This window comes from Gavia stellata, chromosome 10 (genome assembly GCF_030936135.1).
Source record: "Gavia stellata isolate bGavSte3 chromosome 10, bGavSte3.hap2, whole genome shotgun sequence".
Lineage (NCBI taxonomy): Eukaryota > Metazoa > Chordata > Aves > Gaviiformes > Gaviidae > Gavia > Gavia stellata.
In genome coordinates, this window is record NC_082603.1 from 16649791 (window position 1) to 16674189 (window position 24399).

Genomic DNA, 24399 nt, shown 5'->3' on the forward strand with positions numbered 1-24399 from the left:
CAAAGGAAAAAGTACTCCAGTAAGAATTATGCTGTTTCCACATATCACTTACCATACTAACTTACGAAAAAAATTCCACAGGCAATTTAGAAGATGTAATATTGTATGTAATCTAACACAGCAAAAGTGAATCCTTTCCATCAAAATCAGATAATTTCAACAATTTTTAAGATATTCTGTAGTCTTATAATACAGCATTTTAGATAAAATTATTTCATAAATTTCCCAAAATGGTTTGCATTCATATAAGGCAGAACAAAAAGCAGTAAAAGACTTCACAGAATCAAAGCTAAATCTTTAGCTTTTCTTGCAAAAATTAAAAAGTTGTCAAGAATGAAATCTTGATTGTTATTCCTAGAAGAAAACATAGAAACGAGCCAGGAAAATTGCACCATATCAGGAGTTTGGGGAGGTTTTTTGTTTTCTAAAAAAAGAGAGATGTCAGTATTCACTGGATTTATAAAACACATTAATCTGAGAAACCTGAGTGAAACACTTCGAACACACTGGTGGACAACAAGCAAGTAACCAGTCTGTTCCTTTCTAATTTCAGTAGCTTGTAACTGCTTAGAAGAGACACGTGGAACTCATTTGTATGAGCTTTTGCTTTTATTCCTCACCGGACAGGATCCGTAAAGCGTGGCCCTGGGTGTGCAGGCAGTGTGGCTAGGGAAAGAGTAAGGTCAGTACAGAGGTAATACCTTAAAAGGAGCATTCCAATGCAGAAATGTGCACTGTTTCAGTGAACCCAAATTATTTTCAGAGCAGAAACTTCATTTTATGCATATGATTTCTAGTCAGATTTTCCATTTCTATGAGTTTGGGCTTCTTTCTGTCCGATAAGACAAATTACTTTGTAGCATCCTTTTGCAATTTTGACCATCCACATCACATTCATAACATCCAAGACAACGCTTGAGATAATCCAGGCGCTCTGGGCTGCAAATCCTAATCTCTGGAAAGCCTCTGTTCCAAACGAAGAAATTACATGGCTGTAATATATAGGCATGACGGCAATCCTCACCACGAAGAACACAACTGTCATCAGCACACCATTGATGATGTTTGCCTTTGAAGATTTGGGATATCCTAGTACTTCAAAAAACCACCTGCAAAAGAAGTGTTCACAGATACAGGCAGACTTGAAGCCATCTCATTAAAAAAGGATTTTATTTCATCTTTTTTAAATTAATAATTTAATTTATTAATTGCTTCTACCCTTACCATTTCTAAATTATTGTACTGTGTCTTGGCTTAGTTGCAAATTCGTCTGCTTGGCAGCATTTTGTTTTCCCCACTTAAGTAGTGTGCGATATCCAGTACATTGCAGAATAACATGTAGAAAATCCTGATTTGAATTGTAAACCAGTTGACAACCAGTGTGCATTTCAGTGACTATTGTGTCATACACTATAATTCAAATTCTCTTTTAAAATTATAAATACAGATTTATTACTTGTTACTATAGTTTGCACCAATGGCAACTAAAGTTCTTTTTGTTTCCCTGAAAGCAATTCTAGCATTGTATTTGGATATGGTAATCTAAATAGAGCTCTAATTTCCAGTTTCTCAAGATTTGGGATTTTCTGACTGCTTCTGTTCAGCCTGAAACAAGAACTTCAGAACCATACATTGTAAATGGCACTGGATCATGTCACAGTTTTTGCCATGTTTTGCACATGTTACGCAATGAAAAAGATAAATTTAAAAACACCTTCTCCCACTACTACAAGTGGGTCATAAGTGATCTTTAAAAAAAAATTCTTGCGTATTAATTCCTTAGTAGACAGGCATAACTTCTCTATTGCCTAGCACACAGCACCTGCGGGTTGAATTCCTAGAAAAGGGAACAACAAACTTCTCTAATTCTTTATCATTCACACTTAAACCAGAATAAATGCAAGGAAAATTTGTGCAACAATGGCAGGTTAAAGACAGGACCAGAGGAAAATTACTTAAATCACTGTATTCATGATGGGGGATGGGGAGGGGAAGTAGAATAATCAGTTTATTACCAATAAGGTACGAGGGTAAAACAATTTAACAAAATAACAGTTCTTAAACTGGTTTTAAAAGTAATTTTAAATTCAATTACCTACAGATTACAACCGAGGTAATTCTAGATATACTAAAAAGATTTGCCAGACATCCAGCTTTAACAGAAATACTCCAGGAATTCATTAAGAGTGCAACTGAGACAATTAAAATCCAGGCAGTCGAGGTGGCACTCCAGCCTGGAAGCAGAATACCTCACCACAGAAACACTTACTGGGATGATGAAGAGAGAGACCTGATGTATTTGGTCAGACTAACAATCAGAGCCTGTTCTTCTGTTGATATATACAATGCAGATTCCAAAATTAATATAAAAAAAAGTTTTAAAATACACTGCGATGTGCCAATATAGGTAACTGGACATCTGCTTAGCAATTTCCCTCTCCCAGCAAATGAAAAAAAATAGAAGTCAGTACATCACAGTTATCATTACAATTTTACCCACCACAGCTGATAATTAATTACATAAATGCTGATACTAACATTAAAAGATCTAAATGCTTGGCAGGGAGACAACCTCCAATTAGATATCCCTAATAACACAGACAGGAAATACAGAGAAAATATTGCAGTTCTGAGATTAGAGTATGATTTTATATTTTAATAATAGCTCTTTTGGTAATACTAAGAATGCAAACAAGAAACACAATGTAAGTCATTATCATTATCCGCTATTTACTGTCTTAAGGGTCTGGTTCTCTTCAAATTTAATGAAAAAAAAAAATTCATGCACTAATGAGGTGACATCCCTTAGTGCAAGGGACTTTATTATCTCCTACAGTGATTTCCTTTTTTCTGAGAAAGCAGTAAATGTCAGTATTCAAAGACACATGATCTCACCATAGGCATTTTATAAGTATAACATATATTACTTTTAATAGCCAGTTGTATCACGATACTTCCTAACACCACAGTCTGAAAGGTAAGCATCAGTATAGGTACCACTTAAACCCAGGATGAAATCCTATCTTGGTAGAAGTCAGTTGGGAGAATGGCCATTCACTAGGACATGAATTTCAATATAGAAACCCAGAATATAATACCACCTTTTTTCATTTTCTTACTCTCCTCTTCCTTTTATTACTAAAATAAGTTTAAAGAAGTATTTATTTACTCCTCAGTTTCTCTGTGCACATGGAGCACAGACTACATTAGACGATAATCTCCTACTCAACTGCACTTGGGCAAATGAAAGCAACCCCTGGAGAGCTCCATTACCCCACCCTGCCCTCCTGTAGTTGAATTTGCCAAGCTAACGTTCAAAAGGGATCTCAGCACAATCTTTTTTATTCTTAGAGATCTGAGGTATGCTACAGTCTCATAAAATATTTCAGAGTGTACAGTCACAATGCAGTAACGGGTAATACTCAGATACCCTGTTTGCAGGAGGATTACAGTTCCTATTTGCCTTACAAACCTTATCCTTTCTCTACCAGACACCTGGAAAAGAAAACAGATGCCACACATGTAGGATCAGTAAAGTAAAAATACACCCCAAAAAGTCTGGGTAAGGAATAGGCATCTAATACACTGAAAGATCTGATCTTACATTGCAAAAAAAATGGAGGAAGAGGAGAGGACTGCAGCACTGCCCTATACCAAAGCCACTCTCCTGAGGTGAAGTCTTCCTGGGGCAAATCCCTGTCCCCAGCTGGGTCATGGTGGCTATGGAGTAAGGAGAGAGGTCACCCTCCTCAGAGCATTGGGAAACTCCATTGGCCACTTTCCCCCACCTGCAGTATGTGACATTATCATGCTCCTTTTCTGATACTCACAGCAGCAATTCTAGTAGCAACACTATACCCAGAAGCCATGGCAGGCTTCGACTCTCACTGACCTCTGCAAAAGAGCCTTCTGCCACTTTCTTCTCTGATCACAAGTGTGAAGATTAACCATTCAGATATATTTAGGTGCTTCACTGTTTTTCTAATTTAAGTGCTTAAAATAATTTCCAGAACTATTTTTGAAAGTAAATAAAGAATATAAATTTATCTTATTCTATGTATTCATATTAATATTGATCTAGATGTGTCCAGTATTGTAAAATAAACTTCAAATTATCTAGGGCAATGCAATTCCATTCTAGGATTCTGATTACAATGTTATCTTGCTTCTTTTCCTCGTCCATAATACTAAAAAAAATCCCTGTTGAAAATGATGGCTTTATTATAATAATTAAATGAACATACAAAGGCCAATAAACAATATTATATTTATGAACTTTTTTGTTCAGTAGTTTCATAAAAATTTGGCATTTCATATGAAGGCTGGTCTACTCTAAAAAGGAACTCGGGGTGAATACATTAGTTATACTGTTGCAGCTATAGCAGCAAAAAGTTTTCATAGTAAAAAAGGCTTCCACATAGTGATCCTTAGTTAAATATATATTAATTCCCTTTCAGCAGACATTTAACAGCAAAGAAAACTTCCTAAGTGACATAATAATAATACAGATGAAAATTTAAAAGAACTATGCAAAAATTCCTTAACCACTTACCGCTGATTGACAAAAGGAGTGGAGAACTCCGCAAGCAGACGGAAGTTTCCAAAATAAGCCAACAGACCTTTGCTCTGGTTAGCAAAACAAAATAGACATTAAAAAATGAACAATGTATATGTGAAATCTTGATTAAAGTCTTCAAGTATACACAGAATGATGTGATCCCTCAACTTCTTTATTAAACCTGACAGTAAGCGAGTTTGCCAGCTGTGGTGAACTTCCTTACAATTTCAAAATGCGGTTTACTACAAAAGCTGCAATTGTCCTTCAGATGTCTTGAATCAGTAGTTTCTTACTTTAAATAAATCTTCAAAAGACTTACAGTTAAGTGGCCATGGAAAGCTAGCTAGAGAAGACTGGTACAAGTAGTTATAGGACATAGGTCATAATTGTAATGACACTATTGCTGTCTAAGAGAATTATAAATATTTTGGATTTGTCAGTGTTTAAACAAGCCCAAACAGAAATGCTGTAAGCTAAAGAAAAATGTCCCTGCATTGTTTTAGGAACATAATTTGCCAAAGTGAAGACGACTTCCCAGCTCTTATTTGGCAGCAGAAAGGGCACATAAAGCCCTTTCTTCTCTCCTCCCCACTGCAGGGGAAACCCTTTCCACCAGCTCTGTCGCAGTCTCTGCCATGCCCTGTGGGTTGGAAGAAAGAGCACATCTCCTTCATACTGGTATCCAGACAACTGCGTGGTACATTTACACTGATACATGTTGTAACTGAGCATTTTCCTCCAAGTGACAAAGTACAGCATATTCTCTGCCTTATCGTTTGGTTGTGCTGGAAATAGCACCCCATTACACAATGGCTGGGTAAGCAGCAGTCTGCAGATGTAGAGATAAAAAGATTTTTTCAGTAGGTCTTCTGAACAACCTATGTAGCGCGTGTCATGATCCCTCTTCCCCCCACTGAGCATGCTAATACCCACTACTTCAGACATTTCATGTCAGTTCACATTACAAACAGAAAATCTGTGTTCTTAATCAAATTCTCTCCTATCTTCAAGAGCAATTTTTGAAATGAGATACTTATGAGTAAATTTCTCTGAAGATAAGAGAATGAGAGTAACACACAGACATCCAAGGGCAGAGCTTTAGCCAAATAATAAGATCTGATTTAAAAGAAATTCATACTTATGCTACGCTCTCTATTTACTCCAGAAACAACCAATGAATTTCCTGAATCAGGGATTAGCCTTGGTAGTGGTATTTTCATTTCTCTAATATTCAGCTCTAATTCACTTTCATCCATGATAATATTAGTAGATCTAATTATCTTCCACCCAAAACAGAGTATTTACTTGTCGGTGCACTTCATCCCCTTTAAACCATTACATGGGAAATCTGACAGTAATCTGGCATCTCGACAGTTTTAATATTGTAAGCCTGGGATTCACACAGTAGGCAGGGAAAGAAATGTGGTAACGAAGTAAATTGCATTTTATAAGATTTCTTTATTTACTGAATGAGCTTTTCAGAAGAGATTCAGGAGCATTATTCTGGAGGTCAATGGAATTTCTACCAAGTCACGTGGGCATCTCTGAGAAATTACAGCAGCAGCAGAGAGTAACTAAGTTAGTATTTATCCTAGAACAGTATCCTTCTCTCCTTCTCTTCCCCTTTTCCCTTCAATGTATGTACGCCACAGACATTTACAGATATATACCATTAATGATCCATTGTTTCCCCACCAAAGTAACCTTAAACAAGAAGTCTCAGAGGATCTGTTTGCGTCATAACAGATTTAAAAAAAAAAAAAAAAGAAAAAAAAAAAAGAAAAAAAAAATCCCACAAAAAATACACCCAGCTGATTGTAATGCATTCACCAGAGTTAGGGATCACTGACCTATGGCCTTGCAAATACAATCACAAGCAGAACATAACCACTTGAAACCATTCCCTTCTAATTTTCCAACTAAATATTCAGGCTTGTGGTTTTATTTGAAACCCTTTTATATAACCATGCGAAAAGCCCCTCTGTCAAAGTCTCTCTACAGCAAAAACTGAGAAGAGTTTTAATTTCAGCATTTAAATATGTTACACATTTTTGTTGAAGGACTGTAACATTGAAAAGACATGCACTTACCACAAATGACTGATAAAACCATTTAGAAAGTAATGATGATTCAAAATATAAATATGTCTTTCACAAAGCTAATACACCAACCAGTGAAGAATTTTTTTAAACATTAAGCAAACAAGCTCTATAAAAGCATTGTCTTCAATCTCATCTGCTTGTTATGTTACTGGAAAATACAGCACTCACCAGTACAAAATAGTAAGCATACAGAGCTGCCAAGTGATGTATTACAAAAAACTTGTCACCAATTGCCTTCCAGTAGTAAATAATAAGCAACAAATCTACAAAAGAAAAGAAATAATGATAAAGAACAATTTATTATACTACCATTGACCTCAGAATAGCGTTTCTCTAAGTTTTAGAGGTATAAATGCCAATATATGGCATCAGTAGAAACTCTGAATTAATTATCTCTGAAGAGAACATCTTTATCCTAACGACTTTACTTTAGTCGAAGTATTAAGCAATAGTATTCTTCCAACAGTTCCATAAATTACTACTCTTCACATCAATGCAAATACAGAGACAGTAGCTTTAGCTGAAATATTTTGGAAAGAAAAAGTGGATCCCTAATCTCATAGCAAGACTTCACACTTATGAACCCAAAAATTTGGAACAAGTGACCAAAAAAAAAGGGGGGTGGGTGGGTGGGTGGGTGTGCTATGTGCAATAAATGCAGGGATCTAGTATGGGGAACTTCTGAATCAAAAAGTAGTTATATTAGCAAACAGGGATCCATTTACCAAAAATATTTTGCAAGGGTCACTTGGAATGAGAAGCATGTTTGCTTTATTTAATCAGAATTTTCCAATTACTGCAAAAGTGATATAGTGGACCTGAGTTAATGTTATAAGGAAAGCTTTGACAAAGTTGTTCTTTCTTCTCCCATGATAGTCTGAGATTTCAGAAGATTTTCTTTTCTGTACTAGAACAAGCAATTTCTGCCCCTGCTTTCTCCAAATGAGTACTTTGGACTGGAATATTAGTGACCAAGGTTCCAAATCAAAGACTTTACTCCTGTGCCTTTTGTATCTCCAGTAACTGCCTTGATCTCTTTTATGTTAGCTATCCTCAGGCAGGACTCTGTATCATCTGACATAGCCGCTCCACTTCCTATTAATAATTAAACATTACCTATATAAGGAAGTGAGAGAGAATGAGTGGCCAGGTTCAGGTCTCTGTTCAAAGGCATTCATTAATTCATAATGAAAGTCTAATGCATAATTATTCAAAAATAGATATCAATGAATTTAAACATGGGACCTGAAGTTCTGATGGAAAAAACAGAGACTTAAACTAAGCCACAGTTTAACCAAGTGTGCTGATGACAAGATTATTAGTTCCACTGGGGTAAGAAATCTAGTCTGAGAGACATCTAGTCCACAGCCCAATCTCTGACCAGAGACTCCATCCTAACATGAGAAGTTTTGCCTGAAAATAGTCCAAGTCACAACAAGTTTTTGCTTTGATAAGTCAGTATTATCCACACACACCATAAAAGAAAGCTCCAAAGCATTTTGTAGCAAAATTCCCATGCCAATTTTAGTTGACTGTAAATAATTAAGAACACAAAACTTATATAGGGGTAAATGCCATACCAAGAAAATAATTACAAATTTCCATGTTTTATACATGACTAAATTTTGGCTTAAAGTGAGACTAAAAGGTGGGCGGGCAGGATCCTATGGCATAATTTGCCTCAGCTTGTATTGAGGGTTACTAAAATTCGTCTGCCAGCATTCTGAGGCCACAGAAAGAAACATATGATAAAAGAGCTACGAGTTGTAGACACGCTGAAGGGAGCAAAGGGCACTGCTTTAACACCTTCTCAATTGGCTGAAGGACAAAACCGAGCTGGAGTTGGTGGCGGTGTATCAAACCATCATAAAGCCACACAGTGGCATTTCCACAGTGCTTGGGGAGATATCATTCCATCTTTCACATCCGCTGGCAAGATCCTGTGATTTCACCACAACCCACAACTCCATTAGCAATTTTAAAAGCCACAGTAGAAACTGTATTGTATACACATATCACATCTCCAGCACAGTGGCTCAGTATAAATATATAGGCATAGTGACTCAATGTAAATATACAGGTTGTGTGTGTTATACACACATTGCATAATTACCAGAAATGAGGTAGCCTGTGGTAATAGCAATATTCAGTTTCACAATTGAAGGGTCACCCCTGTAAACATACCAAAAATACACAGTTACAGCCTTTCTAACAAGGTAATTTGCAAAGTACATATACATATCAAAAACTTAACATCCATCAGCTCACCTTATTCTTGGCCCATCAGTAAGATTACGAGATTTGGTTAAGAAAGGTCCTAGTCATGAAAATGGATTCCTTTTCCTCCCAGATATAAGATATCTACTAACCACCCTAATCAGGATTACCCCCTGCCTTGGGGTAGAGACTGCCCCAAGAGTCTCGCTAGAGACTAGAACTGAAACCCAGCAAGTACCCTGACCTGGCTTCTCTGGAAATAGAGGGTAAAAGAGAACAGTCCAGGTAGTGTCTCTTAGCACTTTAACTGACACTCCGTGTCTCCATTTTTGTTCTTCTGCCAGTGTTAAAACTTTGTTAAGGATGACAAAAATATCTTGCTCAGCTGGTGCTTTTCATATTCATAAGAGGATGGATGTTTACAGGGATAAACAGAGTAGAAGGAGACAAGAAACGAATTATTTGCCAGTTCTTTGGAGCCAAGGAACCTTCAAGGAGAAATGCTTTTCAGAGTAGTTTCACACCTTCTGTCCCTTCCCTTTTGGCACCAAACATTCAGCAGACAAAGCTCTCAGTAGCACACACACAACTTCAGTTCCTCTAGGATGTTCAACAAACCCAAACTTGTGAATACAGCTCAAGAAAGGGAAGCATCCACATTACAGCAAGTAACATTTGTTCTTTCCTCCACTGTCCTCTGTGAATTCCTACTTTAAGGAGTTTGGTAAACAAATCTCTTTTCCTCAGCATAAAGATCATAACTTTTTTTTTAACTAAGTTGTGCATCTAATCTAGATATGTTTTGTGTAAGTAAGAATTGAGCTTCAAGTGACAGGTCTACAGATTTATAAAATGTGGACTGCTCAAGACAAGCTGTGAAAGCAATCTGTGTGGTAAACCTTTCGAGAAAAAAGGAACGTAACTATGCTTACAGCCACCTCCAATACAAAGTCTACCTCAGCTAGAAAGCAGTAAAATGCTATTACTTAGTTATTATTTTTTAATCCTATTGGAATGAAGCAGTGGAAGAGATTTCCTGTATTATTACAATCTGTTCACTAAATTTTAAGGCTTTCTTAGCATCTAAAACTAACTGCTTCCCTGAGTGGGATGGTAGCTTATAGGAAAATAGAAGGACTCACAAAACCAGAATTCTGCCATTAGGTGAGGAAGAGCATTACCAGGAGAGCCTGGAGCTCACTCCATCTCTTAAGATTGGCCATAGAGGCTCTCTTAACTACAACTTGAGACAGGAACATTTTTCCATGGCTTCAAAACCTGGTTTCATGAGCTACATAGGTTGTGGGCTGTGTGCTTCTTTAGGTGTAGCTCTTCTGAAAGCCACAGCTAGACACAGACCATAGACAGATGCATTCTCACAACTTTAGCAGAAACTCTTTAAATAGTTACAGTCTCCCCATTAGAGCTCCCAGCTGCAGCAGCGGCAACATCATACCCAAACTTGGAAGTGCTCCCAATACACTTCAGCACATCACCGACATTGAGTCTGCATTCAAGAACCTTCATATTCTTCTCCAGAGAAGATGCAAAGGACCGAGTATATGAAATTGGTTCCTTGATATTGGTAAATATGACTTAACTCGATGAGACAGGGAATGATTCACTTCCCTTCATTCTTTCCCTGAGAATGGTCACCTTGCAACAAACCTTCTCTAGACTTTCTAAACCAACACTTCAACAACATATATGGCTGCACTGCCCATCTGTCACCTCCTTTCAAGAAGAGTCCAGGTTAGAATCCCAAATTAATCTCAATTAATGGAAAACTTAGAATTTAGTCTAAAATCTTCTAGATTTCTTGATCTGTCTCCTTGAACGGGAAGTGCAATGGAGCTTATGAGCCCTGATGTTTGCAGCAGAGTTTTCATGCAAGCAAGAGCCAGGAGTGACAAACAGGGAGTGACTTGAATACGCAAAAGGGAAGAGCTATCTCTTTTGTGATTGCTAAGGAGGTATGTGTGGCAAATGAATTACACATGAACACGCACAGGCAGATATAATAAAGAAAAGTCCACATGACTGACTTTCTTCAAACTTCTTTGCAGATACAAAGTCATATAAAATGCTAATCAAACATCAGAGTTCAAAAAGTGTAATGACTGTAGACAGTCATATGAAAAAGCCTGCTCTTCTGTGTAGCTACAACTTAATTCACTTATTTACATCTTCTCCCTCTCCTTATCTGATCTCTGCCACCTCCACATTTTCTACCGTGTTATTCTCACCACCTCAAAAACAATTTCTACATCGTCTGCGTTAGCTAGTCTGTATCACATATAGAAAAAAAGGCAAAATGTTATGAGAAGTCCTAGACCATCAAATAAGGTGTATGTACACAATGCTGATGCTTCCCTGTAACTTATCAATGCTCCAGTCTTTATTATCCTTTGTTGGGATCTATCGTATCTAGTTTCAGGCATTACCTGACAGTAATACCACATTCGCTCTCCATTGAACCCAAACCCTTAGCAGGAGTCCTGATCCCTTTCAAGACATATGGGTATCATCATTATTACCATGCATTTAAGCTTCATGTGAACTCAGAAATTAGGCTAACTTACACAGAGGCTCAGAACTTGTGATTTTCCATTATAGATACAGATATCTTTAAATCCCACAGAAAAGAACTGATTGGATACTGTCATACAGTCAATGACTACACAAAGATTGTGACAGTAACTAGAGGGAAAGAGTGACTGTATCAAAACCTCCCCAGTAGTCTAAAATTGGAGCACCTGTGTAAAGTTTTCAGGCTACCTGGGCTACAAGAGTGCAGCAAAGCTGCATGAAGGATTCCTGGACATTTACTTACCAACTACTGAAAATAGATTCACAAATGTTTCTTGTATTGTTAATAAGAGACTCCTACAGAAAGGCTTATGCACCCTTCGTATCTGTAAATGACCAAGTCCCACAGCTTATGCCTGCATTTCAAAAGGACATTAGATTTCCAGACTGAGCAGCCTTGCAACAGTCCATCTGGCATTTCCCGTATAATTTGGTTTTTTCCTCTTCAGTCTTATTCAATTAAAATCAAGACTATGTGGATTCAGCTACGAATCAATGTAAAAATGATAAGCAACTTAATATACAGCTGAGCCATAAAACAGACTGGGAAAAAAAATGGTTAAAGCTCTACATGGTCAGTTAAGGCTTTAATTGCTGTGTACCAGCAACCAATAGGACATATGGGGGAATGCATAGACTAATGCTAGCCATCTCATTTTTAAGAATAATGTAAAAGTCAGCCTTAGAAGAAAATGTACAAATTCTGCAAATTCTGAGGAAACCACCCTACAATTCTGGCTTCACTGGCAGAAGAAAGCCTAACATAAAGTTGTATTTTACTCACAGGCTGCATACAAGTACTTGTAAAGCCATGGGCAGTATTATGTTCGGTCTTCCTTTGCGATTAATCACTTGCGTTAACATGAATTCAAATCATTGCAACTGCTTTAAATACATTAAATGATACTTCACACATTTTAAAATTATTAGTTTAATAATTAAAAATACTGATTTCCACATATACATTGTGTTCTGTCCACTTCTAATTGACAAACTCCTGAAACCACTAAGATAATTCTGACCGAGAAACAATTTACAGAAATACTGCCATGAAATGAACTTGAAGTTTTGATTTTAAACACACAGATTAGATATATTTCCACTAGATTTTTAAATATATATATAAAGTTTTCCTTACTCTACCAAATGTAAATAAAAACACTGATAGCAATTGCTGTAAATGTATCCAAACAGAAGGAACTATTCAGAAGCAACAGTAGAAATACAGAAAAATATTCCCCCAAAGGCAAATGGATTTTGTCTTTTAAGATTTAATGTTTTTACATAATCTAGGATGCCAAGGCTCCATAAGCAAGATTGAGTTTTCAATGCAGTATACAAAAATACCTAACATAACTTTTCTCAAACTTACTAAGAACAAAAAAATGGTTCAATTTCTGCTTAATTTGAATATTTATCATCTCCAGGAGGCTTTTATTTCTGCCATTCCTGACTTCTTTTGTACTGTTTAGAACAAGATCTACTCAAACAAACCAAGATAAAAGCTTCTATCTGATAAAGCTTACCACAACACACACTGAGAGAGTTATAACGTGCTGCTTTTCAACATGGTTAACAGATCTCATAAGATATTCAGACTGCATTTGGTCTCTCTAAAGACACCAGAATGCAATAAAAAAGTCCAAAACAGTCAACAATTTAATCATATATCACTACATACAGAAGAGGCCAATGTTGCCTAAAATCGTGTTATGAATTAGTGTTACATTTATTAAAGCCACATAACAAGTCAGTGGCAGAGTGCTTCAAGCGCCCAATCCTATCTAGTCCATGCTGCATTGTCATTAATTTACAGTATCAAAAGAGCAGAACAAGCGTCTGATGTTAAATTTATGTAACTTTAAACTGACTCACAGTATGGTCCTTTGACAAGGTTAAAAACAGCAGTCTATGACAGAAATATGAAATGAAACTTAAAGTAGTTAGTTAGTCTTCGGGAAAAATATGGCCTCTTCCTTCTATAGGGAAAGAGTTCCAGAGGATAATGAGCGAAATGTCAAAACACCAATAGCAATCCATAATTAACTTGACTAAAACAAAAGCATCTTGTTCCTCCTCCCTCAAAAAAGTGTGAAACCAAACAATATAACTAGAAATCAAGAAATATAAGCTTAATATAGAGTATTTTGTTAACTAGAGAAAATATTAGAAGTCCATTTATTAAATAGTCCTATTGCTTGTGAAGACAGCACTTGAAATTTTCATACTTTTTTTTAAAACAAAGATAGAGGCTTTATGGGAGGCGGAAATATAAACATCTTAATTTATCAATTTAGACATATATATTTTATACATATAATAGGGACCTCCAGCTTCTTTTTCCTCCCCCATGCCCTCCAGACCTGCAACAGCATTTCAATTTCACTTTAAAATGATTATAGTAAATAGCATAGGTTCAGTCATGCCGACTTCCAGTTACACTCTTGGTTCTATGCTTTAGTAATTTAATATGCTATTTCAAATCAATTGCTTGTATTTTATCTATTCCACTTCACAGCGACTCAATGCACTAAGACATTAATAATGACAGAATAATTTGGAATTATCAAATAGTGCAGACGTAAAAAAGGACACATCATGACTGCCTGTTTTAATGGGAAATTAAATAATTATTTCAGTAATTAATACACTGCAGGATTATTTTTTTCTTTCTCAATTATGTTTTTTTATTGTGTAAACACAACATATAGGTAACATGCCTTACCAGAGACGGTCAGCATTAACAGCATCATCGTACAACAAAATATATAGGCAAAACCCACCAACCACCAAGGCATGGAATGTGGACACTGTCCTGAAAAAGAGATCACAGTCACAAGGAGGTACTGCCATTCACAACTTTATATACTGTGCTTAAGGTAGGATGTTTCCAAAGACATTCTCAACTGCATCCAGATACCTCTGTGGAAGACAATCATCTCTTCTCTACGCTGCATCCAACCACTTATACAATGACAGGTGGGAAAAACAGTCTAAAAGAAGGAATCTATTAGATTGGGGTGAGCAGGGGGTGTTAAATACAAAGTAGGGTCTTAAAGTAACTGAGATCTACATTTTCCTGCAATTATCCCATATATTAATGAATCTTTAAAGACAATACGACATCCAGTTCTCTAACTAATACTTACTGTATTGTCCCACTTGCTGGAAAATCTATATGCATTTCATATTCAGATTGGCCCATGAGTCCTGCAGCAGCAGGTTTCTCCTTTCAGGCACCAAGTTAATAGATGACCCATAATAAATGTGCCAAGTTCAGCTTTTGGAAAGAGGGGCATTGAATGAAAAATCCTATAAAGGAAAGTTTCAGAAAGAATTTCTAGTGCATTTCAAGCAGATTCTGGTTTCAGAGAGAAAAGTTGTGTAACAAAAAGTTGTATCTGAGGTATAACAGCTACAGGTTCATATGAACTAGAAGCTCACAGCTTTACTTTATTTTAACACACCTCTTGCCCTATATAAAGTCATAGTAATCACAATTGCCTTGTCCATACTCGGGTAAGAAACACTTTTTTTTTCTCCAAAGACACCAATGTCAAGTATACAGACTGCATGCACACTGTAGATAAACTCTGAATGTTAACAAGCATTTAAAGAGAATTACCTATTTACAGAGGCCCGGAGAGGGTTTCTGCCAGCACGCAGGCCAGGGCCACTCCTGCCCTTTTGAGTCCACGTGTATTCTTGGAGGGTAGAACAATGCAATGGGCAGGAGTCCAAAATGTATAACCTTGTTCTCTAGCTAGGTTTAAGACTACTATAAACTGCATCTAATATGGTGTAGCTACCGTCTGCTTTCCCGCTTTTTAAGTGTGACTAGGAAGAAAAAAAACTGTGTGCCAAAATATCTCTACTGAATCATGGATAGTATTTGAAAGATGAGAACTCTAAGTCAGATGCTGCATGATCAGAAACACCTTTGCACCGTATTTACAGCATTAACAATATGCACATAGAAGTATAGATGCTGTTAGTTATTAGTCTTGTCTTTGTATGTATTGATTATATGTGCTGGGAAGTTATTAATATTTTAAATGTGCGTAAGTCACTCGCAGGAGTCTAAACTCTACCATGTAAGATTGGGGGGGGGGGGGGGGGGGGCGGGGCGGGGAGCAGGAATCTTACTTCATGTAGAAGATTTTGCAAAGATAGAGTAGGTTATAATCCCTCGTTTGTTTCCAGAAGTTATATTATTGTCTATTAGCATTAGAATATTCTGTGACTTTTCATAAAAGAAGTCTCTATTTACAATTTGTTTAAAGAGTGTCATCATACTATTTTCAGCAGCTTTTTCAGTAGTGTTCCAAAAAATGAATGGAGATTAATATATTATAAATAGCCAAATGTAACAAGCTGGATGAGAACATTTACTAACCATTATAGCACAGGCTGCTTTTTTTCTTTTCCCTTGTTTTTCTTAAAAAAATAAAATCTAGTTATCAGAATTTGCATTATAATTAATGGTTTAATTAAAATGTCTATTCTTGCAACACAGAATTAACAGAGAGCTAGGAACTTTGCTTCCTTTTTAAAACAAGGCATGGCATATAAATTAGTGTTTGAGAAACACCTGGGATTTTTGAACTTTAGGAGAGGATAATGCTGAAAGAAGTAAAATCTGTCCTAGAATATAGCTCATTAGTTTACAGTTGCAATTTGTCTTAGGAGTGGCTGTTTATCCAAACCTTAGTGCTTAGAATACAAGCTATACACAAGCACAGCACTTGAAGGGGGAGAAAAAAGAAAGGAAAAAAAAAAAAAAAAATCAGATTTCCTCCTTAACTCTGGACTTTGAAGTTTCTCCATAGAAGAGGGGACAGAAGAAGGGAAATAGTGCAACACTCCATTTTAATATGGAATCTAGGTCAAGTGATCAAGCTCGGTACATTTCCTTGAAATTACTGTCAAAGCTTGCATCTTTTAACTCCTCAATAAACTGCAAAGAAAATTTGCACTGATAAGTTGCATACTTGTTCCTTTATTATTGAATCTATATTTTTTTTCACAACTGCTTAGTAGCAGTACAAACATGTATTGTAGAAGAGGTGACAGGAATTTATTTTGAAGAGTTATACTACATCTGTGTCAAAGTACAGTTTTTAACTCAATTTGAGCATCTGCATACTTAAGATTCCAGAAGCAATTACTTTATTGGTTCTTAATTCTTGGAAGGTCAGAATGAACAGAATTGACAGTATGGAAAACACAGTCCAGAGCTGCAGCTCAAATGCTTGATTACAAAGCCCTCCAAACTATATGTATTTTCAATGCTACAGCTCATTTCAGGCAGATGCCCTCCTCCAGACCCAGCTGAGCTGATAAAAATGCGTAACCATCCTCTGTGCCAGTTTCCTTCAGGACTGCCAACAGAACCATTTGTGTGAGCACTCCCTACACCAGTTCAATATAGGACAAAATAACAAATATCCACTTTTAAATCAGTTAAGTTAACCCAACTCATTTTACTGGAGGATAGTAACTTCCTCTACCTGCACAGCTGTCTGCAGAGTACGTATATGTCCATCTACATTCTCTGAACATACAAGATACGCCTTGGGGTGTCTCTTCATTTTGGTGAAACACTGGAGTGATGAGGCAGTTTGACAAAGCACTGTGTTTGGTCAGCAGAGTTAACAGTCAATCTTTTGTAGAAACACAAGCACAGTTAGCCTTTCTTTCACTTCAAGCCCTCCTCAGGTATAACATTAACAAGCTGTTGATGAACCATGCTTTGTGTTTCATGCCTTCTAACTAGAGAACTGAATGTAGCACTGGACCACAACTCATCTGTGTGTGAACATTTACATCCCACTGTCAGCCCCGAGAAAAAATGTGGAAAGAAGTAAAAAAGGACACAGCCTGGGGTGCTGTATCAACTTCAGTAGTACTACAAAGTAGCCCAGAGCAGCTTATTTCCAGCACACTTGTGATGTGAGAAACAATTCATATATTATTATGCAAAGCACTACAACTTAGCATAGTGCTACCAGGCATGGGATAAGTTCTCAGAAAGCCTATTATGCAATTCAGGGGTCACTTGATGTGGCTTAGAGACAAAAGTTCAGCTCCAACATGGTAACAGTTTAGTTTAGTTTCCCTGTCTGCCTCTATTGTCGATTGTAACATAGAGATAAACCTAAGCTGCACTGCTATCATGTACTGGCATCCTACAAAGTTGTTCTGGCAGATCGGTAATTATTCAAAGATCGAACTGAAATTAAGATGGTGCCTTTAAGAACACTGCAGTTGGACATCTGCCAAATGGAAGGGCAAGACTATTTGAGTTGCTAATGCTGCCTAGAACAATGGAAACAACTTTTAAAGTATCCACCTGATACTGCCTTTAAACAGCACTGAGGAAGAACAGGGATACAACTAATGCATTTTGAGTGCAGTGACAGCCATACAGTACACGTTTTTGAGCTTCAAATTTGAGAAACACCTGAAAAATATTTTAAAGTTGTAATAGGCTACTCAAGCATAAAGTTATACCGTATCAGTTCATTCAACTGGAGAAGCTTGTGTACTGTATATACTCTTTCAGAGTAGTATATTGCAAATAAAACCTCAGTGATCATCCCATTTGCAATTACTACCCTATAGTTCCTTTATGGCTTAAAAGAGTGGAAAGCACTCAGGAAAGATTCACAGGGTTGAACAAGTTTCTAACAGCGCTCTGTCTGAGGAGACAAGTGTAATGCACGTGGATCCATCCCAGCGATGGAACTGCAGAAACACAAAGGGAGTGAGTTTAGAGTGAGTTTCCACAGCTCCTTCTTGAATGCGTACCCTGTGTCTGTCATAGCTTTCCCCTCCTCTTCTTGCAGTCTCCTTCCCCATCAACATACAGACATGTACCTGTCTAACCCTGCCTCACTCCAATACTACACCACAGATTCATCGAATTTCTTGGAAAACCGTAACTTATATAAAACAGGTTGTAGCATAGTAGCAGTGGGAGAAGAGAGAGCAATTTGCTTTACACCTAAAAGCATGACCAGAGATACACTAGCATTTAGATCATGGAATAAATTGCAATAGTTTTGATTTTCGTGGATGTTTGGGGGAAGGGAATTTTGTACTTTTTCTCTTTACTAGAAGCGTCACAGAGAAGCTGTTTAAAATTAATCCACTTCAGTTTATTACCTCTCACCAGTCACTGTTTTCTTTCACTTGGGCATCACTGTCTAACAAAGTGTTTAATGTACAAGTGTTTGTAATGCTGTGTGTTCAAGAAGGGGCCTCTGATTTTACATTCAGAATTTGTCAAGTGCCTAGAGCCGTCCCTCTAATCCTTACAGATGTTTAACTAATAGCATTTTCTGCAGTTTTATATATACACACACAGGTGGTTCAGATGTTGACAACTTCAGCTAAGTCATTAGCTGTAGTTTGTTCTGAACACTCTACCTTGAATTCCATTCGATCTTCCTTTTTTGGCCGAGACTGTTAAAACCAGGTGTTATTCGTGTTGACACCCAAGAACTTAAAACATGGAACAGGAGCTGAAATACAGTAAAACTGGCAACGGCAATGCCAATAGTCAGGTTGCTGAAGAAAGCCATTGTTCTTTGGCCTGTAAAGAAAAGCAGAAGATAATTTCAGTCCTTTCTCCATGTAACTATTTTAAGCAGCCACAGAAACTGTTTTTGACAGCTAACTTCTCAACAGAAACAGTATTCACAAAAAATTTCATCCTGTTCAACACTTCTACTTAAGCCTTAATAGTATAAAAGTATCCCCAAACTTTTATATGTAAAAGTTGCATTTTGGCTTTGGGTTTTCTTAACATTTGCATACTATACATTTTCCTTGCCTAAAGTCGCACATATTTTATCTACACAGAAAGAGCAGGGAGGACCACTGATCAGTGCAAGCGCCAGCTCAGAAGCCTCCATTTCTGTCCCAAGAAGCTCCTGAGCTAAAACTCATCTCATTCTTACCAGATTGACTGCTGCTGATGCGATTTTAAAAAGCAACAATGAAATCAGATAAGCATAGTGGAGAGGTTTTCAGGTCAGCCTCAGGAAGTAATAGCCTCACTGCAGCTTTGTGTTTGTATACTTTACAGAGAGGGTAGTTCTCAATTAGCGCTTTTTTCACAGTTGAGGGCATCTCACTATTGTATTTGAGCTTTTTTTCTTCTTCACGTGAATGTCTAAACTTCACACAATTTCAGAGCACACTGAAAAGCTTCCTATCATCAGAGCTAATGCACTTCTCAGAAGCTGGATGTTTAGCTATTTCATGAGGTCTAAATAAATAGCTAAACAATTCCAAACATAAACGTCAGTCTCTAAATGCTTCAGTCATTTCTCCTGAGTTGCCAGTATTTTGCAAGACAGAATGATATTTTCCCAGAAGCCGCAAACTTCTGACATACATCTCCAGTTTGATGGTGTCGTGAAGTGTTTTATATTCCAAGACTGGCAAAGGTTACAAACTCATAAAAAGTCTATTTGTATTAAGTTGCATAGAAAAGGGAAAAAAAGCCAAATGGCTTCATTTAAAATATTTAAATAATGATTTTAATAGCCATTTAAATAACTGCTGTCACTTACTTTAGTTTTACTGAAGAAAATATCTAAAAATAAAATGCAGACTTAGAGGCTAGCATAATTTCATGTTACTACAACAACCTAATGGTCAGCAAAAACTGATACAATTATGTAATACACTTATGTCCACCTTTAGTTCACATGCATTATAGAACGAGGGAACATGCCTTAGATTTTTGAAATTGTATCTGCATTGCAGATGGAAAGAAACTTGAACTTCAGGGGGGGAAAAAAAAAATAGAAGTCCGCCAGTTAAAATAATAACTTTTCAAAAAATTAAGTACAATATTCTCATTTGGTGGTGTAAATGGTGACTGTATTGAAACACCACTTGCATTTAAACTTAGAACTTGAACAAAAGGTGTATTACATATAGATCAGGAAAAAAAATACTTTTGTCTTCAAAGATTTAGAAGCAGGTTCAATGATCTCAAACTTTTTTCCCTCCTCCTTCCCTCCCCCCCCAACTGAAGGGTGAAAAAAGTGATGATCTCTGACTAGTACCCACATTAAAAGCTACAGCTACAGAAGAGTAAGAGCAGATTTCCTGAGTGAAACCTGCATCCAGAACATACGGATTTCACATGTTTACTTCAGACCAGCTTTAATCCTGTCCTAGGGACTCCGCAGTTTTTAGGTAGTGTTTGATGTGCTCTTCGGGCCTATCTTCCTGCTCAGTTTTAACCCAAAAGGAAGCCAGCTTGCATGCTCTGGGACAGCTATGCAACACAAACCAAAGGCCAGTTAGTGGGGGTGATCAGAAGATTCAGTTCATAAGTGCATTTTTACTCCAAACTAAAATTTTAATGTACACATGCTGCAGCGCATTGCAACAAACTCTGGTTCATTCCAGTTGTTTATCTAATGGCCTGTTCCAGTTCAGCAGCGTACTAGTCTTGCATACTTTTTAATGTTAGTCCATTAAAACTTTCAATTTCAAATACTATCCTGAATATTCAGTATTCTCTCAAGTACTTTTTACACTGTTCTCCACATACTTCTCCATTTGCCTCCACTGACCAAGAAGATACAAATCAAATTTTCTGCAGTTTTTACACAGTTTGAAGTACTGGAGACAACGGGTGTTAAGCTTGATTTTCTAAAACTTTTCCATTTGAAGGAATAAAACAATCAATTTAATTTTGTATCTTCCAGTTTAAATCCACTGGTAAGCACTGTATGGTGCCCGTGCCAGATTCTACTCCCAGGGCCAAAACTTCATTATTATATCAGCTCATGTGTAGTAAGCAAGTCCTCTCTTAGACCACATAAGGGTCTAAGACCAAATCAGTTGGTTTAATTCCTAAAGTGAAGGAAGCCAAAATGCGTGTTGAAGACAATTCTCTTCAGAAAAACAGCAAAACCACTGACCGTCAATCACACCTACTTCATCCTTTTTTATAAAACATAGCAATTCTCATGATGCTACCAGTTTTCTTCATCTGCAATGACTGAACTAGTAACTCTGAGTTTCAAAGACATTGACATAATCTCTTGGACAAAAGAAAACCATGTTTTGTTTTGTTTCCTTAGGACCAGAAGATTTTATTAGATAAGTAATGTTTCAGCGCGTGACAGGTGTTCGTTTTAGTACGGGAGATTATGGAATTAAACAAAAAACCTCCCAACCATCCCTTGCAAGAGGTGAATTAGAAGAGCTAATCTTTCTTCTAAGGAGCCTGTACAGGGAATTCATTTTAAGAAAAAGTACTTGTTCGGAAAGTGCATGATCTGACTTTCAGAAGTATTACGTACCTATATCTCTCAGAAGTTTTAGCAGCAAGTACAGAACTGTGATGCCCATGAAGGAGAAAGGTAGGGTGGTAGCGGAAGAGAAACTAGTCACCCAGCCTCTGTGGTTGGTCTGACAGATACTCATGAGAGTTTTGCAAGACCGATTTCAGAAGATGATTTCATATATGCTTATCAAGATGCTGTTTAAGTACGTTAAGTACCAAGTCCAGGAATAATTTCATATTTTACTTAGGCAAATTAAGAGTGCTGTATTTTAATTTAATTCAAGGACCAGGTGTGAACACAGTGTTTCATGTGAGATGGAAGAACAGTTCAGCTATAAACGTTTTCTCGTATCTCTAAGTTGCGTTCCATTATATCCTATTTAACATAAAAATTAACTGCTGTTTACCAGATTTGCTTTTTATTTAGAAGAAAAATCATTAATGTTGTTGAACCAAAGCTTATCACTTACAAGAAACATAACAAGCTTCTGATTACGTATGATTTCTTTGCCCTGAGGACAATGGCCAAAGTTAGTAAGTCAAAGGCAACTTCAAGTACACTGTGTTTTTCTGCCCCAGTATCTTCTTATAGCTGTCCAGAAAAGTCTGATCAAGATGTAGAACTTCATGGATTATATATGAGCAGACACTTTATCACCCAAACTGCATAGTCATTGATTACCATTCAGTCAGCTGATACGGTTTTTGAGCTAGTGGAAGGCTGAGTGGGGAGGGAGGTTTAGTGTAACTACTTTGTAATTCAGGAAAAAAGTATTATATCCAGGATGGTTCTTCACCATTAGTTTTTTTAGCAGTGGTCTTTTCCTGGCTTACCCAAAATTACCGTCTTAACCATTCAGGTAGACAGTAATTACAAATGATCAGAACCTCACTCTTGCAGCTTTTCAGTGTAGTTTTTAGATAAATAAATATCAGCAAACACTTGAAGCTAACAATTTTCAGCAAGGTATTGCTTACAAGTCTAGCGCAGTATCAAATTGCTCTATTGAACTCAGCAATTTTGAAAAAGCTAGTAACACAGCTTTTCAATCATACTCCTTAAGAGCTGAAAATACGCTCTTTTCATCTGCTATTAACATACTGTGGTTTTCCTGCAATTCTGTTTCTACTTGAAATTTAGAAGGAAACAACCAACAATATTAAGATTCAACATTCATTCACACCCAATGTGAAACCATTATGAACTTCTGATAGAAACAAGTCAGCACTTGCTGAAAGAGGATAAAGGAGCAAAACAGTTACCAAGTGTTGTACCATCAATGGCATTTAGCATTTATGTTCTCCTCATTTCACTGTTTCCACATCAATTCTTCACATCATAAAAATAAGAAATGCAACTGTATAGCCACAAGACGTAGCAAGGAGGTGCAGAGGAAAGTATAAGGCCCGCAGCCCTTACTTTCTTCAAGGCTGGATTTCAAGATGAGTTGGATCAATTTCCAAACAAGATTACACCCCAAAGCTGCTAGTGATACCAGGACATTCTACTCAGCCCCACGCTCTCCTGATCTGTTTAAAAGCGAAAGCCAAACCCAATCGTTGTAAAACCTGCCATACTGATTTGCAAAGAGCAATGTGGGACTACTGACTGTTTGCACATTTTACAATAAGCCTAGCAATAAAACATCTGCAGTGCTTGAGTTTTGCTGTGCTGCTGGTTCTGAACGGTACTTTCTATTGCTCCAATTAGATTAGATGTACTGCGTTTGACATCCTACTTAGCTCAGTAACCAGCATTAAGGAGACACACAACAAAATTCAAGCTCCTCACGGCTTAAGCTGTTCCCTGTTCTATGCAGGGCTATTCACAACCCGAACTCCACTTTGCTTTCTGCTCTCCAAACATCAAAGCAACCAGCAGATTAGGCACACTTTTATAAGGGCAGGGTAAACAGGGTGAGCTGTGCTCTTCTGTATCATTTCCCTGCAACATCGATTTCCTCAAACCCTGCAAGAAAAGCAACAGGAATGGGAAAACCCCCCAAACTCGGAGGAGGTACCGAGCCGCAGGGGCGCGGAGGGACCCCAACAGGCTAACTCCCGAGCAGCGCAGCGCTAACGAGAAGCCGCTGGGCGCTCCCCCCGAGCCGGGCATTACCTAGCTTTCCCCGTCAGCCGAGGCACCCGCCGTTCCCACCGTGCCCGCCCGCGGCGGTAGCCCCGGACGGCTGGCAGGCAGGCAGGCAGGCAGGCAGGCAGGCAGCCGCCGCACACACCCGCCGCGCTTGCTCCGGCCGCGGCCACCCGCTGCCGCTGCCCGCGCAGTGGGAGGAGGGGGACAGCCGGCGTACTTTGCGCTGTCAGAGCGGCGAGCGCCGCCGCCTGCGGCCCGCGGCCCCCGGGGGCGGCGCCGCGCGGGGGGCGGCCCGTCGCGGAGGGAGGGAGGGAAGGGGCCGCTCCGCGCAGCCCCGCGGGGGCGGAGAGAAGGGGCTGCACCGCCCCCGCCCCGCCAGCTCCGGCCCTCGGCGCCCCGCCTGAGCCGCGGCCCCCTCCCACCCTCCCTTTCTCCCTCGCCGTCCGCCGCACCTGGGAGCGGGGCTACCGGGGCAGCGCCGCCGCCGCCGCTGCCGTCATGCGTCCCCGCGGGACAGCCA

The 24399-nt window shown here is 38.2% G+C and overlaps 1 protein-coding gene across 1 annotated transcript; it reads right to left on the reverse strand.

Annotated features, from left to right (window-relative positions):
• Positions 1 to 793: 793 nt before the first annotated feature.
• On the reverse strand, positions 794 to 23930 carry TLCD4 (TLC domain containing 4). The gene is made up of 7 exons (XM_059822248.1): positions 23904 to 23930; positions 18898 to 19063; positions 14192 to 14281; positions 8774 to 8832; positions 6829 to 6923; positions 4553 to 4626; positions 794 to 1109 (listed from the first exon to the last, which is right to left on the reverse strand). The coding sequence occupies exons 2-7, from the start codon at positions 19050 to 19052 to the stop codon at positions 794 to 796; spliced, it is 789 nt and encodes a 262-aa protein (XP_059678231.1). The 5' UTR covers positions 19053 to 19063; positions 23904 to 23930.
• Between the last annotated feature and the right edge of the window lie 469 nt (positions 23931 to 24399).

Excerpts from the sequence above, each read along its gene's own strand:
- TLCD4 (XM_059822248.1), bottom strand. The coding sequence starts at position 19,052 with ATGGCTTTCTTCAGCAACCTGACTATTGGCATTGCCGTTGCCAGTTTT. Across the intron at positions 8,833-14,191 it reads GTTAATGCTGACCGTCTCTG|GGGTGACCCTTCAATTGTGA; the intron begins GTAAGGCATGTT and ends GTATGTTTACAG. Across the intron at positions 6,924-8,773 it reads CACAGGCTACCTCATTTCTG|ATTTGTTGCTTATTATTTAC; the intron begins GTAATTATGCAA and ends TTTCTTTTGTAG.